This window comes from Cephus cinctus, unplaced genomic scaffold (assembly GCF_000341935.2).
Source record: "Cephus cinctus unplaced genomic scaffold, Ccin1 Ccin1_scaffold0008, whole genome shotgun sequence".
In the NCBI taxonomy this organism is placed as follows: Eukaryota; Metazoa; Arthropoda; class Insecta; order Hymenoptera; family Cephidae; genus Cephus; species Cephus cinctus.
In genome coordinates, this window is record NW_014332759.1 from 350,076 (window position 1) to 367,035 (window position 16,960).

The 16,960-nt window shown below is 36.9% G+C and overlaps 2 protein-coding genes across 10 annotated transcripts; one reads left to right on the plus strand and one right to left on the minus strand.

Moving 5' to 3' along the window:
• The first annotated feature begins 7,019 nt into the window (after nucleotides 1-7,019).
• LOC107274218 lies at nucleotides 7,020-12,789 on the plus strand. Of its 8 annotated transcripts, none has more exons than XM_015753553.2 (5): nucleotides 7,020-9,956; nucleotides 11,820-11,880; nucleotides 12,129-12,266; nucleotides 12,400-12,522; nucleotides 12,592-12,789. In XM_015753553.2, exons 2-5 carry the CDS (start codon nucleotides 11,850-11,852, stop codon nucleotides 12,732-12,734), a joined length of 435 nt encoding a protein of 144 aa, XP_015609039.1. In that variant the 5' UTR covers nucleotides 7,020-9,956; nucleotides 11,820-11,849; the 3' UTR covers nucleotides 12,735-12,789. The 8 variants fall into 8 exon arrangements, 7 of the variants coding, with proteins under 7 accessions (XP_015609039.1, XP_024946431.1, XP_015608619.1 ...); XM_025090663.1 differs by lacking the exon at nucleotides 7,020-9,956 and adding an exon at nucleotides 9,976-11,647; XM_015753133.1 differs by lacking the exons at nucleotides 7,020-9,956; nucleotides 11,820-11,880 and adding exons at nucleotides 11,654-11,793; nucleotides 11,934-12,007.
• A 205-nt stretch (nucleotides 12,790-12,994) lies between these two features.
• LOC107274159 (probable enoyl-CoA hydratase, mitochondrial) lies at nucleotides 12,995-14,576 on the minus strand. 2 transcript variants are annotated; one of them, XM_015753002.2, is made up of 4 exons: nucleotides 14,277-14,574; nucleotides 13,880-14,133; nucleotides 13,502-13,796; nucleotides 12,995-13,415 (listed from the first exon to the last, which is right to left on the minus strand). In XM_015753002.2, the coding sequence occupies exons 1-4, from the start codon at nucleotides 14,395-14,397 to the stop codon at nucleotides 13,138-13,140; spliced, it is 948 nt and encodes a 315-aa protein (XP_015608488.1). In that variant the 5' UTR covers nucleotides 14,398-14,574; the 3' UTR covers nucleotides 12,995-13,137. The 2 variants fall into 2 exon arrangements, with proteins under 2 accessions (XP_015608488.1, XP_024946264.1); XM_025090496.1 differs by having other exon boundaries at nucleotides 13,244-13,415; nucleotides 13,498-13,796; nucleotides 14,277-14,576.
• Nucleotides 14,577-16,960: the final 2,384 nt, after the last annotated feature.

The following is a 16,960-nucleotide window of genomic DNA, read 5'->3' on the forward strand; positions in this document are numbered from 1 at the left end:
AAGAAAAAGTACGGATGCTTATTCGAAGCACCGTCATGCTGTTTTATTTATCTTTGAATTTAAATAGCTAGCTGAATTCTCACGTTTGCTATCTTTTTTTTTTCTTGCTTTACGATTTACATACACTGTACACAAGAGTTCGTAAATTGATACAATTAGTGAGAACGTTCGAGCCTTTTTTTAGGCTTTCTCTATTGTTACAGCCAATTGTATAACTCTTGCACCATTTAAGATTATTCATTTATTCAGCACGATTTGTTCGTTTAGTCGTCAATACGTTCCCTGACGTCTTGTGATTTTACAAGACAACGTTTGGGTTCTCAACGTAAATTATCCATACAATCTTTCTCCAGCAAGCTAATTTCCTTTGGGTTCTGGAACCAATAGATACGTTACTGCTGGTTCGAGGTGTATATTATATACATATGCAATTTCGACGACACTCATTATATAAATGGGATACTGGCCATTCGGTTTGGAGAATCAACAGTGTTGTTCAATATTGTCTGTTGCCGAATGTTAAGGGATCATCACAGTGTAACCGCTCGAAAAATAGCCGATTTTCGCAATTTTTTTTAGGTGGATGGAACAAGGTAATCGGTCTAATTTTTTTTTTACAAATTGAAGCATCTATGAAGTATACAACATGATTTTAAAAAAATTTCTTTATGTATTGTTTAACGTTGTTTTTATTTGTGGAAAATTGAATGGAAAAAAAATGGTGTCCCATGGTGGCCAGAACTGCGGGCGCAAATTTTACCTGAATCAAAAATTTCAAATGGTTTATAAATCTTTAGGGAAGCCGCTATGCTCCTATGGAGGCTTTTTTGTTGGTAGTGAAATTTGAAAAAATGGCGCCGGTTTGAAGAAAACGTATAAAATTTAGCTTTTTTTTTCGACAGTTTTTCGTGAAACAAAATAGGAAGATTTCAAAAAAAAAAAAGCTTCCATAGTAACATAAGAAATGACGTGAAGAATGTTCTGTTAAAATTTCAAATGGATAGCTTGAAAATTCTTCCTTTGAGAGTGGCCACCGTTTTGAAAAACACCATTCCGAGAAAAACGCGTTTAAAGTTCGGAATGCGCCAGGTCTGACCCTCCAATCCCTTCTTCTAAGAAAGGCTGTAGCGACCGAAATAATTCGAATTTCGACATAAAAATTGGATAGAATGTTTATAACCGTGTATACTATCAGATAATGAAAAACAGAAAAAATCGATTTTTTGAAAATTTTACACTGTGACGATCCCTTTAGTCATCGTCAAGATTAGCACCTGTGCTAACTCTTGGTAGATATATTCGTGGTTCTTAAACGTTTTTTGTAACATTAAATATTTGTTTAACGCAAAAGGATTATAATCACACGTGTACAAAAATATTGTATGTACTTTTCTTTTTTAATCTGTATGATTGGTAGAATGTTATTTCGCTCGTCTGTTAATTGATAACATTGTCGGATTGAACTCTTTCATTTGTGTAAATGAAGTGTACTGTTATTCTCTGTGAAATTCTTATACTATTTAAAAGCCAGTCTCAAGTCGTAAGAGTCAAGTTACAGTTTATGTAACGGTCCGAAAAATTTACAAAAAAAAAGTTGAATTTTCAAGGAATTTTTTTACAGTTTTTCTACTGATTGTTCTACAGGATCAATCGATATATTAAAGTTTTCTTATGTAAATAATATCGATATTCATATTATTCGGCTAAAATGATCAATTCTCTTACGTCCTTTGTAACGTACACTTATGTAGGACGTTCACGTTGGTTTTGACGAAAGTGAAATTTCATCTATCAATGTCGTAATACGTATAGTTTTTTTTTGTTTTGAGCCTTGTGAAAATTATTAAAATTGGTTATCATTAACGTTCGTTTAGTAAACATTTTTTGCCAAATGTACATTCGTCAAGCTTAAGTTGTGCCTATTTACGTTTTGCGTGCGTTCACTTAGCGATGACATGTTATTTCTAATATTAATTAATCTTTGTTATATAATATGTTTTTGCAAGGATAAAAACGCAACAAAAATGGAAGCCTCGGCTTAGAGTCAATATTTCGTTATTTTTCATACAATATTTCCACACGTTTTGAAATGGCACACGTGTTTCTGAATATAATCAGAGGACGCATTGACATTTTCAATGTCTTTTAGCACGTGAAAAATTGTCTCGTACGTAATTCCTTTTAATATACTTTCGACTTTCCCATTTGCGCAAACAGATCATATATACTATAGTTTGCATGTGTTATTAACGTCATTTTAAGCCGTCAGTCGAAACGTTGATATGAATTATTTGCAAATTAAGCGTTTTGGGTAAATTTATTACATCGCAAAAATAGCGAGTATATTTACCACTCTCCGTACTGGATTAATTTTTGGTTACGTTCCGTTGGGACGTATACGCTCCACACGGCACGGAACGTGTTAAAATAATAATGTAAAAATAAGTGTCATTGTACGGAATATATTTAAGTCATAAGACATACATATAAGAAAATTTCTTCACAATAACCGTATCCAAATCAGCAACTTATTTGTGCAGAGTATACGTATAGATTTAAAAAAATGGGAGTTCGCAAAATATTACAGCAGCAAGATTGTATAATCTTATGAATGAATTTCACTATTGCTTTACGATTTCCTAAATGCACCGTTGCTCCAGACGTCAAGCATAACTTCGTCGGTCAGTTACCTCCGTAATGCATAAGGACTGCGATTGCAGCCGTAAAATTAAGTTTTCTTCTCCGTGACATTTGAAGTAACGATTTTGTCCCTGACAACTGAACATAATTTTTCACCAGTTGGAATCTTATCGCTGGTAAGCACTTCTCTTGTAACAATCAGACATCATATTATGAATTTCTTTATACCCACATTCCTTTGGGTTCTAGTTCTACGTACTAAGAACTCGATCAAAGGCTGCCCATCATAACCTTTAACGTATCAGTTTGTTGAATAGGAAAATAATCATTCGAATTACAATGGTTCAGCTGTCGGTAAGTTAAACAATAGGGAAGACCTAACTTATCGGTTGAGTGATTTGCCGTGGATGAAATTTCCAAAGACGTTCCGTAGTACGTCGAGAGGATTGCTAGCTGAGTAATTCGTTGCAAAATATTTCCAAGAAGTGTGAATGAAAGTCAACAGTTGTCCTTTGTTCTCGAATCGAAGTAGTCAGGTATGTAGTTCGTTTAAAAAAGACGGTACGAAATTCTCGTTTACTATCGATCCATCGTTCGTTCAGCATGAAGATATTATATAAAAGATCGATTATTTTCACGGTACTTTCTACAGCTCTGAACATTATTACTTCGATTATTTCGCATTTCTGTCCAAGCTCTTCATCCTTCGCTGTTACGCGGTAAGAAAATAATATCGATACGAAATTACGTGTTGCAATTCGAATACGGAGATTTCATTATAGGCAATTTTTTTTAACATTCAATTCAAATCAATTTTATCCTTCTCACGGTAAATAATATTTTCACACGTTTCAAAGAAGCTGCGCCGTCATGATTTATGTATAGACAATTTTTCCTTACGAATAAATGTTACGTGTGAAATTCACGATTATGGCGGAAATTCTTAGTTCTCGCCTTTTGCACTGTGCGATCGACGTACACTTCCAATAGTCAATTACGAGGATCATTGCAATTTACTACGGATTCTAGTCAATGTCAAAGTTCACTAGGAATCATTAAGAAAAAAAAAAGTGGTTGATCGAAACCAACGAATGCTATTTTCCGTCACTTTCACTGCGCATGGCTAACCTCCTATCTCCGAGGATCGGAGAAATTGTGCCATTGGTATTTCCTGGCTGAAGGAAAATCAGGAAGAATTCGCGTAATGATCTTTTAATGAGAAAAGCTAAAGCACTAAGAATTCAAAACATTCCGAACAACGTCGGTTGGTCACGTGGGGACAATTTCGACAGACGTGTTAAAGAAATCACACGATACGCAAGTGACAATAATTCACTTCCAAAAGTGTCACGGATCTAGTAAGACAATTTGACGATTCGAAAATAAAATTCAAAATTTAATGTCTTAGACAATAATTAAATTTCGAGCCGTCAAAAACTCTAATGATATTTTTGCAACACCGTACGGAAAGTTCGCAGCTTGTGCACCAAAAAATAAGCACGTAATGGTCCATTCTCGAGGAGTTCAGAGTGTGCAGAAATCAAAATATTCCCGATAATAAAACACGAAATTTCGTGCGAGCATTTTATGATTCCCGCGCACTCTGGACTCATCAAGAATCGGCCATTTTGTGCTTCTTTTTGGTGCGTAAATTGCGAACTTTCCGTACAGTGTTGCAAAAAATAGTATACGATACGTTCGCGTATCTTCGTTACTTGCGATACGTAACTTCCTGTACTTGTATCATAATGTACTATTACCGTACAGTTTTTTGATATGTACAAAATCAGTATTCAATATCGCTATACAGATATACCCTATGCGTAAATACCAACAACGTACGCATTACTATGACGATTATGATTATTATACTACCTTAAGCCAACCGATAATTGCCTCCAGTGACGTTTGACGTAATAGGTAAGCAAGCAGGAAAAGTACGCGTGCAAATCCAGACGCTGAATGCCCGATCGACGCCAAGTTCCTTGTCTATTATTTCACATATACGAAAGTTGCGTGTTGAGCGCAGCCACGTTAGATAATAGATGGAGAGAAGAGTACGGACAGATTGGCATACGGATAGGACTCGAGAGGCTGAGAATGGGGAGAGGGAATGAGAGAAGTGTCTAAGGAAAAGGAAGACGGAGAGAGAACTACACTGAGGACATCGTGAGATCCAAGAAGATTCCATTTCTAGTTTCTACGTACACACGTACAAGTCCACGTACACAATTCACGCTCTCGGATCCTGATTGCGAGTATGCGATAGGTAGGTACACGAGATTGCAGATTCCTTCCAAGAGACGCCGCGGCTTTTATGGAGTTATTCCAGCCTGAAACTACTGGACGTTGAACCTAATAAGAAAGAGCCAGTTTGCGGATTAATATTTCCGGGAAGATAATTCGAAGATATTCCAAAATTAAATTTAGAATAAATGAAAACAGCTCTACAGACATTTCAAAAATAATATGAACTAATTAAAAGAAAGCCAATAGTACGAATCAGCGGTGCAATGTAATTCAGGTCTTAGTACGCTGCGGTGTAGCATACAATATTCTAAGGTACGTTAAAGATAACTTGACCCAAGGCTTCGTACTTCTTCAAGGAAGTTATCAGATATAAGAATCACGAGACAGTCTGCTTCTTGAAAGACGATAAGAATTCCGATCAACCGATTAAATTGAGTAATATTGCGGTTTATTCGTACTACGTAAGACCTCGTGTCATTTTTAATATTATTAAATAATAATATACTCGCAATAAGTTCGTATACCCATTACCGAACATGATATCTGTATGATATCCAGAGAACGTCTAACGCCTGACATCTCTAGGCCATGCATAGGATACCTGTATACATACAGTATGTGTATACATATAATTAGCATGGCGACAAGAGTTTACGATTATCTTTTATATTTCCCATTGTCGTTTTCATGTACAGGGTGTCCAATAGGAAGTTGCTGAAACTAATCGGCAGAGTTTCTTCTATTTAAAGCAATTTGGCTTTTCTGATTCTGTGCACGTGTTTTTAAATGACAGCCGATTAGTTTCAGCAACTTCCTATTCGACGCCCTGTACTTCGGGCAGGTTTACACCGAGCGTTATGATAAGTGCAGTTTGTTCATTTACTGTTTTACCGATCGATAGCGAATCATTGATCGCATCGTTTTACCATTTTATTATTAGTCTACCATATTTTTCACATCGAATGATTTTTAACCCATTTCATTAAATTGACTTTTATTAATGCGCTAAGACGGAAATTTCTTTTATCCTCAAGTCGCGCCGCCATGACTGGCCCATCGCAAACTTGCCGGATGGAGAATGTTTAGTCGGTAAAGGAGATGCCCGATAGAGTTACGACGCAAGCGGAATGGAATCCTTCCTTCCTTTCCTTATGGCTGCCTACTTCAATGAGGAGATGTGCCGGGCGGAATGGAATCAGAGCCAAGAGTGTGGAGGACAAGGCGGATAGGATATCGTCTGATCCCATTTACTATTCTCAATCAGCGTTGCTATGCTTAATATCTCGCAATAGCACTGAAACTATCACAGACCCATCCTTTGACTGGTACTGAATATCGAAGAAGTCATCCGAATCCTATTCAAGATCGTTCAGAGTCCCTCGAGTAAATTTAAACCTACTCTCGTTATGCTTCGAGGAGAACTGCGTACGATTGTGAAATTTCATTTATAAGACTATGCTCAGAATTGGACTCATCGGAAACTCCAAGAAAAACACTTTTTTCTTTTCTCCTTTTTGAGCAAATATCATTAGAGGCTACTTACGCATGTTATGCATACGACACGAGTATTTCATACGTAACTAATATACCAATACTGTTTTTTTTTATCAATGGACACATGCGTTGGTCACGTTGTATAATGTGAGTTATTTCCGAATATCGTTATACGTGTAATTGAGGTTAGATAGATGACGCCCTCTATAAATACATATTTACACTAAAAAAAACAAGTCACAGCTGTTCGCATCACCTGTGTTTAATTTTTCGTATACTCTTTTCTTTTCGCTACTTTAAAAAAAACAAAAACGTTTTCATTAAAAATTGCCGAACGTTGAACTCGCGTGGATGCTCGGTTATTATCGCGTAACAAGCCGGCGAAATGGAAATTGCAAGAAAACAATATAAAAAAAAGCAAAGTGATTCCGTTTCACGTTCTGTGAACGATACCCGAGTTTCTTCGCTTCGTTGCACAATCGCAAGGACGTCGTCTGGCCAATAGCGTATCTTCCTCGTGCAAAATGTCGTAAATTTCGAGCAATCTCTTTGCATATGTAAATTACGTGTTTACAGAAAAAAAGGCTCGTCATAGACGATAACGTATCGTAGGTGATCTTTTTTTTTTCTTATAATAGTATGAAATACATTTTGAACACTTGATAGTTCAAATTGTTACATCAATGATTTGTACGATGATAATTTACAATAGTCGCTGTCGTCATTTGACAGTCGATTCCATACGCGATATATAATTTTAATACAGCTTGAGACGCTTGATGAAACGGTCTGATAAAATTTTAATTACAGCTGGTTAATGTGCGTGAAACTTTGACTAATATTCAGCCATAATATCGTTGTACTCACTAAGCAGGTTTAGCAAGATTCAATGAGATGACGTAGCAGACGAGGTTGCAGCTAGCCGCTTATTAAATGGAACGTTAATTGGGATGCTGCCAATGAAAACTAGTGAAACAGTAATTTGTTAAAAAATGTTCTCAAAACAAATAATAACCGAATATTCGTTTCTTTGTAAAGATTTTTTTCTAATCCTATATCAAGGGTTGATCAGTTTCCTATTACGAGGAAGGTAACGTAATAAATATATGTATACGGGAAAAAAATTGTGTGAATAATTGAGTATCTGTATAGTATAATCGAAGTATCACTCTATACAAGCATGTGAAATACGATGATACATACGCATGGATAGCAGCTGAGACAATTAGCCGTAGAGTAATTAACGTTAGAAAAGAGATGATTACTCAGCTCGATACAGCATTGATAGAACAGACAGGTTAGTGCAAGGCACGTACGATACTTCGTGTCCCCTGTGCATTGACTTGACTTTTTATCGACTTCATTCGTATACCTGTTAGACAGTAAACTCTTTGGCTGCGTTTCGTTTCGCTTTTACGATGCCGAAATCGGGACAGCGCATTTTTGCCGTGCTGCAGAGATTACGCGGACTCGTGCGACGAATCTGGCAGGAATCGACAGGGCGGCGCAATAACGCTGGGTTAAGAATGATTAAAGCATGTAGCGTTACCGACGAATGTCTTTCTTTCGTTCTACTTTGGTTCCTTTTGCTTCCGTTTGAAAAGTGGACGATTAACAGTGAGGCCTCGCTTTGTCGGTAAGGTAGACGCTCAGTTTTTTCACGCGTATCGACGGAGTGTCGCTCCCGCTTTTTTCTCACTATTTTTTCAAATATAATTCGTCGAGTTTTTGCTGTTATTAATTATTCGTATGTCATTAATCATTTCGCAACAGTCGTCGAAAATATTTGCGAAAGAATTAAGCTTTATTCATTTGTTGAATACAATTATCATGACGTTTAATATCTGGTTAGATTCGTTGAAGCAACAAAGATAGGATTTCGATAAATTCGTAAAGAAAGTATTTAGGATGATATTCTTTCGTAATTCTATATTCTCTAGGGAAATCCGTCTGACGCGAAGTACACGTCTAGAACGTTATACGAGTATCAAGAATCTCAAAAACTCCTGATAACGATATGCTTCTAATGCGTATATTCCTTTGACGTCGATAATATCTACGATCGTCAAACGAGAATTCCCGAAACTTTACAGGAAAGCAGTCAAAAGATGCTTTCCCAAGAGATATAATATACAGTTAAATTTTTTTATACAATCATACGTGTATGTACAATAAACAGGAACGATCTACTCGCACAAGCAGCTAACGCTATCGATGAGAGAACGTTGCTGTTACCATGAGTATTTTTTTAACCACGTACTATTCAGTATTGAAGCACGTTCCTGTGCACGCGAGTCGACGCCCACTGACGTGCTAAAAATTATGCTTGAAATCGAAAGCCCATGGTCTTTCTTGGCCAACCGGTTGCCTGGTCTATCTTGTCACGATACTGTCACCGTGATAACGTGATAACGGGAAGCCGGGGCAAGCAGGTTCTTGACACACGACAGTAGAGTCTAATGGAGTCAACGGCAGAATGGAGTCGAGAGTGAAGTGGTTAGTCTAGACATACCCGGGTGGGACTGGGTACGTACTGGAGAGGATACAAGCGTTAAACTCGTAGGGGAGGGAGTAAGAGATAGTCATGATCAGGTTGGGAATAATTATGGTAGATATGTACTATCAGCTATTGTGAGTATACATATAGCGAGTGTAACCGCGTACGCGCAGGATCAACACAAGATACGATTTCCCTCGTTGTCCCCCTTCTGACCTACAGCGCCATGCGGAAAGTAGAGGCAACTACTGTCGCTGTCTCCCTGCTATACCCTAGTGTTACAGTATTTGCAAATTATCTGTAAACCTGGGGCTAAGAAGTTGTTTCAGCGTTCCAAGTGTATATAGCGAAGGTGGGCCGCCTCGAGCTACGTAACAACCTACATTTTATTTACTGCACTTTTACTCGCGTCGCTGCACGGGCGGCCTTGCTGCGGCCTGAATACCTTGCTAGTCCGCATCGACGGGCCCTTTCTATTGCCAGTCTGCGTTTTCAGCTTAATACGAACTGCCGTCGGATTGAACTGCCTTGTCGTCGCCGCTCGTTACCCTCCGATCTTCCTTAGTCGTATGGACGAGCTTTCGATGTCTTTACCGACTGCTCTTTTCTCGGTCGAGTCTGGTAGATCCGAAACGAGATTCCCCGACTCACGTCAGTCTTATGCGAGCTATGCGATCCTTGAACTCGATTCGAGTCGTCTAGCCGGGCGTTTTCATGCACATGTTCATGCTTGTCGTACTACGTATCAGCCAGTATGATCCTGGAGGACGCGGTACGTGTTATGAAATCCTCTTATTTTTTAAATTCTTTTTTCGTCAAGTCAAGATAACAAAATTATAATACCTTACAGGTTAACAAGGTTATTTATAGCGAAGATAACGATTGTGATGAACTGGTTCGATTTATATGAAATTGTCATTTTATTTGTTGCACAAGAAAACACTTTATCAGTTATTCATTGTGATTGTCACACTGTGATATTAGATTCGTTTGACGCTTGTTAAAGTTTGTGATAAGCAATTTAACTGCATACACCTTATGGATGAATACTAGAAGTGGATGCTGTGTTATGAAGGTATATATTTTACAGTTTAAGATATATAGCGGACAACATGTTAAAAGACAATTTTGCTGCGTACATGGGACTATAATAGTTCTCTTTGATGGCATTGTTATTAGTCCTGTGGCGCATTGATTATTAATGGTCTCAAAGCTGATCATGCCCGAAATGAGGTGTCATGGCGTCTCTTACGTCTCTTTGTATAACGAAGTTCACTCTTTGCTTTTCAGCCAAAAAGATTTCTTTACATTTAAGCCCCGAAAATTGGACCGGCGTTTATTAAAGATAGACCCTTCACGGTTGCGTTTCATTTCTTTAAAATGCTATGCACCTACATATTTCATAATATATAATTCGAAAGATCGACATAAACCATCCATAGCAAGGAATTCGTTGAACGGAGGAATGGTAAGAATCATCAGATGGACGATTGATTTTAAATAAAAAGAAAGAACGTTATTTTTCAACTTTTCCCCAGAGTGACAGGTACAATAGGACAAAAAGTATTTTACAAGCAATTTTAAATGATTGTCCATTACACTAGGAAATTGTGCTAGTATCATGATTGAATAACAAGAATCCTCCGTCACAATAATAAGTAAAGCTTTATAATTCTAATCGAACGGAGAGTTAGAGTTATTACAGTTTCTCGAGGTGCGACGTATTTTTAAATTTCCTACTCTTCTCGGTAAACTAAACCAATGCGATTCTCGTTTATTCACTGGTTTCGAATATATTTTGATCGAAATAAGAAACCTGTCCATACTGCTAATGCTCCGATTATTATCGCGATCAGTATCCTACATCCTTGAACCATAGACAAATAAAAAGTATACTATGAAGGAATTCAATCGGAAGTTATACATAATAAACCAGAACCATTTATTAGATGTGCGACGATAGTCAATAGTCACCAAGTACATTAAAGTAAATGACCATGCCAATGACACAATAGAAGAAGGATATATCGATTATACAGTATGCGTGGAAATTTGTGGATACCTCAACGAACCTTGTAATATAATATTCATCAACGTAGCAACCAGATACTTGCCTGAGTGGCGGTTTGGCTCGATTTATTCAACTGGACATGTAATAAGCCCAAGAGAAAAGAACAAGAAAAAATGTCAACGCCAGAGTGTGCTGCTGTCTAGATTGCACTGCGAGCGCAACATTCACTATGGTGTCAAGATAGGCCTTCTGGAATAGTACTGGAAGGAGGCACAAACGAAGAAGAAGAAGAAGAAGAAGAAGAAGGAGGTGGAGGCGGTTGCAAAAGGAAACGATGGAGTGACGGTCCAGCGAGCAAAAGAAGGTGCGAAGGAGCTGAAGGGGTCGAACGGTAAAGGTTGCGCAACAATGTACCGCCACCTGCACTCGTTTCGTCACTATACTTTAACCGTCAACCAATGGTGTAGTAGCTCGTGTTACTTTCGCCAATTAAATTTGCAGTTATTTAATTTTAATATAAAACGTCGAGATTACTGGACATTCTTAAGAAGATAATAACGAATAGCGACTGCGCACCAAGTGCGTACAAGATGATTTTAGACGATTAAACAGCGCGATTCTTATGACTCTGCTGTGTCTGTTGCTGACCATTTCGCGCATAGAAAACGAACGAGTAATTGCGCACGTCCCGGGGTCTCGAAGTTCCAGCGTCAAGTGTTACTGCTAATCATTATGGGCATGCGTGTTCAGTACAGGTGAGAGATTGCACATGCTCAGTTGCTACTAGTCGCGTGTTACGATTGTTATTGAGTCGCGGCTGACTGTCAATGGGAAATTGACAATAGTCATTCGTATGAAGCTTTTGTGTTCAACTTTATAATCTTTGCATTGTATCCCGCTGGTGAGTCCTGAAATTTTTATTTTCAGGTGTAGTTGGCAATACTTTGCTAATCGGGAATGGCGACCGTTATCAATGTCAAATATATAGGTGAGTTAATAATAATTGCGAATTTTATTTATTGGTTAACATGTATATTACAGTTGTGGAATGCGAGTAGCCGATAGTCTTTCGATAGCTTCATTAGTAGCAGTAACATTCGACTGTAAGATTATGGGTAATGCTAGCGTTACTTTTAATAATTACTGGTTTTATGAAGGGAAACTAATGTTAGTAATTCTTATGAGTTCGATGGTAGATGTAACTATGAGAAGTATACATAAACCAGTTTTTTTCAGAGAATGTGCAACAAGAGTGTGCAGAACCGATGCTTTCAAATGCGACACCCATCGAGAAGGAAATGTTGGTCAATATCAATTGCTCGATCGGGATCATAATCGATTATATTCGTGAGATTGCTCAGCTCGACGAAAAGGGTAAAGAGGTTGTGTAATGTGCAATTAGCTCCCAAGCATGTTTCGTGTCCTCTGGACTATGAGAGCAGTTATATTGGATTATTTAGAAACCTAGCGCCTAGGAATAGACTACTATTTCAGATTAATTTCACAGTTGAATTTGATTTATGCGATGAAATTACGTACCAGTTGAAAAATGTTTATTCCTTTCGGCCGTACGTGTCGGGGTTAATGATTTTACGACCGAATCTTACTTACTTGATTGTAATATTACAAAGTAAGTAGTGCATTGAAAGGAATGTCTAAATAGAAGTAATGAGATACACTTTAATTCTGTTATTTATAGGGGACTCAAGTGGGCAAATCTTAAATGCTGTACCGATAGTTCCTGAAAGAAGTACTAAAAGTATTAACGACATTGTTGCCAAGATTCGTAAACAAACTAAAAGGCAATCGGGGGCGTCGGTTAGTAAAATTATTATTGTTTAATTATGGACAAAGGAATGTAGTGGCTATAGTACTTTCTTTTGGCTCGATATTAACGCGGATTGATAGGAAGAAAATAAAGTTTAGAGGTTCAAATATTTATTCTCTGCATTGAATTGTTATAGTTATAGTCTCTTATCTTAAGTTAGCATGTTATATAATATTTATTTTTAACAATCTATTTCTGAAATTAATTTGTCAACAAAGTGTTTCAATTATACATCTAATGTGTAAAACTTTCCAAATAAATGATATTTTTATAGTAACAACTGAAAGAACAACAGGAATATTTATTTACAGAGTATACATAGCACTTACATATTGAAATCTATCAGCATTAATCAATAAATTAATGTACACAAGAGGCTACTTTTTAGAGTATTTGATAGTAACATTATTTAACCTGTTATAACAAATCATTATTTAATTCTTTAAAATTTTCTGTATTAATTTTTTTAAGATGATTACTTTTTCCATGTCTACCAACACCTTCACTAAATTTTTTTGCTCCTTTAACCCCTTCCTCGTACAAAAGGTGTGAAGAATTATCCTTTTCAAACTGTAAGGCTTCGTCGATTTGTTTAGCATTAAATGTTCCAAAATGTGCAGATGCACGGTCAGCAAGTAGAGCAGCTTGAGGAAATTTAATAATGCAATGTGCAAGGGTTATTCCTTGACCAAGACCTGTATGTAAGAGTTGGAATGGTTATTAAACTCATTTCAAAAATATATTTACTACATGGATGTGTTGTAGGAAAAAACATACTTACTTGCACCACATGGAACAAGCTGAGTTGCTAGTCCCCAATTAAATGCTTCCATGCCTGTGATACCTCGTCCTGTGAGAATCAGTTCCATGGCACGAGCATAACCTATCATGGCTGGTAGACGAACAGTACCTCCACACAACATTGGAATTCCAAATCGTCTATTAAATACTCCCATGGTTGCAGTTTCTTCAACTATTCTGAGATCACACATCAAAGCCAATTCAAATCCTGCGCCTACTGCATAACCATTTACACAAGCAATTAAAGGTTTCGCACATAAGCTTCGTCTATTTGCCTATAATTATATATTATTAAAAAATAATACAGATTATAATTTAATTCATACAAAATATACATTATCTATATTTATTAACTTACCAATACTCCAAAGTGTGGTACATTTTCTTCAGATTCTCCATCATATTTTGCAATTTCTTTGAGGTCAAACCCGGCACAAAAATTTCCACCATAGCCATGAAGAATACCCACTACTGCTTCTTCGTCTTGTTCAAATACATCTATTGCCTCTGAAAGACGTTGAGCAGTAGCTACATTCAAACTATTCTTCTTCTCTGGGCAATTAATTCCAATAGTTGTAATATTCTTAATTCGATTTACTATTATGCTCTTCTCTAAAAAAAAAATAACTGTTAATTAGAATGCTTAGAGTACTTAACCTTTATTCTCTGACATTTTTTAATATTATGGAGACACATTTTTTAAATTAACATGATTTCAAAAGGCAGTCGTCAGTTCCAAATAGGAAAAATGTTACCTTGATTTATTTCCTCTATAATATCTGGGATTGCAACTAAATTTGATGAAAAGTTTCTAATTCTAATAGGCTTTTTGAGAAGCTTCCTCAATATTAGGGGTAATCGATTTAAAGAATTCATTTGGCAATTTGTATGAACGCTGTAATGACATAAAGCGTGTAATTTATATATGGTTACACACTAAATTCGGTAACAAGTTATGAACAATTAAACTGCGAACGACTGAATCCAAAGAGGTTAAGAAATGTAAACTGATGCATGGACTGATGTCAACTAATGTAGATGTACAGACCACTTAGTGTAGATGGATGAATGTCTAGATACATACATATATAGAAGAGCGTATAAGGAACTATGATAATTATTAGAAGACGTGCACGTGTTAGAAAATAATGAATTCAAATGCCTCTCCAAAGTTAACATTTCATATTATAATAGAATTAAAAATTTAATAATCATTATAAACTGTACATAAAGAGTTTTAAATAAGATAAACCAATTAAAAGAGTATAAAACGAGTAGGTATTTTTGTAAAATTTTAAATCACGATTTGCTGTTGCGATTGTGATTGGGTGGTAAGGAACGACAGTGGAGTAGAATGAGACTACGTGGTCGAGGTATGCCTATAAAAGATGAGTCGATTTAAATTTCGGGGCTGTTTTAAAGTGACTAGGTATCAGGATCATAATACCAGACCACGACTTTCTGGGAAACTCTACTGGAGCTGAAAAATATGAGTACTATTATTATTATGTATTTAATTGATTCTAGCATAATAAATAAATAGTTTGAATGTGTTACATTGTTTGTATGTTATGCCATTTATTGAGTATTAATATTGTTCTTCAATACTATTTTATTTAATTTGATAGAAAAATCGGCTAAATTGCAGAATATGACTCCTTCTTGAAGTTAGCTGTAGAATGTTTAGTTTTTTTTTTTACATGAAGCTCTTTAATTAAGAAAGAGTCGTATTCTGCAGTTATACCGAAAAATCTTCCATATCATGTACTATGTATGTACATTTTTTTTTCACGAGATAAAATCAGATAAAATAGATTTGGCCCAATAATATTGATATGAAATCTCATAGTAATGGGAAAAAATGAATGAGTTTCATTTTACTTAATTTTGTTTAAAACAGTATTTTGAATAACTATAGTCCATAAACGAGTTCGTATATAGGTTCATGTATTTACAAATGTATAATTTCTGTAAATAAGTATATATGTATAGGCAGTTTTAAATAGGCAATCGAATCTCCTATAAGTTACCTTCCTAAAAGTTATAAAACCCCACATATTACAAATCTACTTGTCGTAAGTAATGTCCCTCCATTCTGATTTCCTTCTATTACTCATGCATTAATCATGCATTGAACTGTTTGAAGCACAATCTGAAAACAACACTGAAAGCCAGCTCCTTATGCATACCTGCACTGAAGCGTATGGTGCGACTAGTATCCTTAATAGGTATTTTACTGATGTTACGTAGCAGAACTATTGTTAAAACCTACCAGGAACTATAGAACTCCTCGAGAACCATTGAAAAAGCCTATTGTTGAAACATTTTTAGGAGATTTTAAAAAAGTGTGATGCTGGAGCTGACACCCGTGTAGCATCTCAATATTTGAACAATGTTTCAACAATAAGCTTTTTTAAGAGTTATAGGAGAGTTTTATAGTTCCTGATAGGTTTTAACAATAGTTCTGCTACGCAATACCGTTAAAATGTGTACTTTCCAAAAATTGAGGTGGCAGTCGTCCATTTTTATCTAAAATACCATTAGGGGCACTGGGACGTTAATTAAGGTCATAGCAGTCTCCTGAGCTTATCCCTACCCTTATCTGTCTTTTCGTTATCAATTATTATTGTTCCCATAAATTCATTTTATTGCTTAACATTTATATAAAATACTTAGCGCAATACACTACACACAATTATTTTAGATGTATTTATACGCTGGTACATGGGTAAGTGTTGTGCCGTGATTTTTCGATTCACGGTCACAAGGCGACTCCGGCTACCGATGCAGATAACGTTCTCCATCTCAAAGCTGCGCTCTCGGGTTGATTCGTATAGGTATACCAATGCTCTCGTAAGATTTCGTTATTGTTTAGTTGACGTCCAGGTACTCGAATCTGCCGTGGGGAGATAGTCTCGACGTAGCGAGTTGCCCGGCAGAGGAGAGTACCTGACGGAGACGTCTCCACTGACCGGGAGAAGCTCGGGTGAGATGCTGGCGCTCCGCTGGAGATGGGCAAAGGGCTGTCGAGCAAGCGGAGATAACGTTTCGTTACGATAAGGGGAGGAACTTCCTGCCCGAGTTAAAGATGTGGACCAAGCTCCCAGTTACGACTCGGTGGGACTCATGCATTGCCGTCTCACTCCCACTCATGCGTTCGAACAGGACGCACCGTACGACGCTATCGTGTCTCGCTCGCACCATAGCGCTACCTGCGTTTCACGCACCTATCCTGGTACATACGTCCGTCAAACAGTCACTGTCCACTCTTTTCTCTTATCTCACCGCACTGCATCAACAAGCTGCTAAGGAACGCTCTCCACTTGATTCAAAGGGACGGCATGAGGGAAAGGAAGAGTTATAAGGATCTCAACAAATTGGATAATAAGAATTAGTTCTCGAATTTGGCTATCATCAAAGCAGTCTATCTCGTTGATAA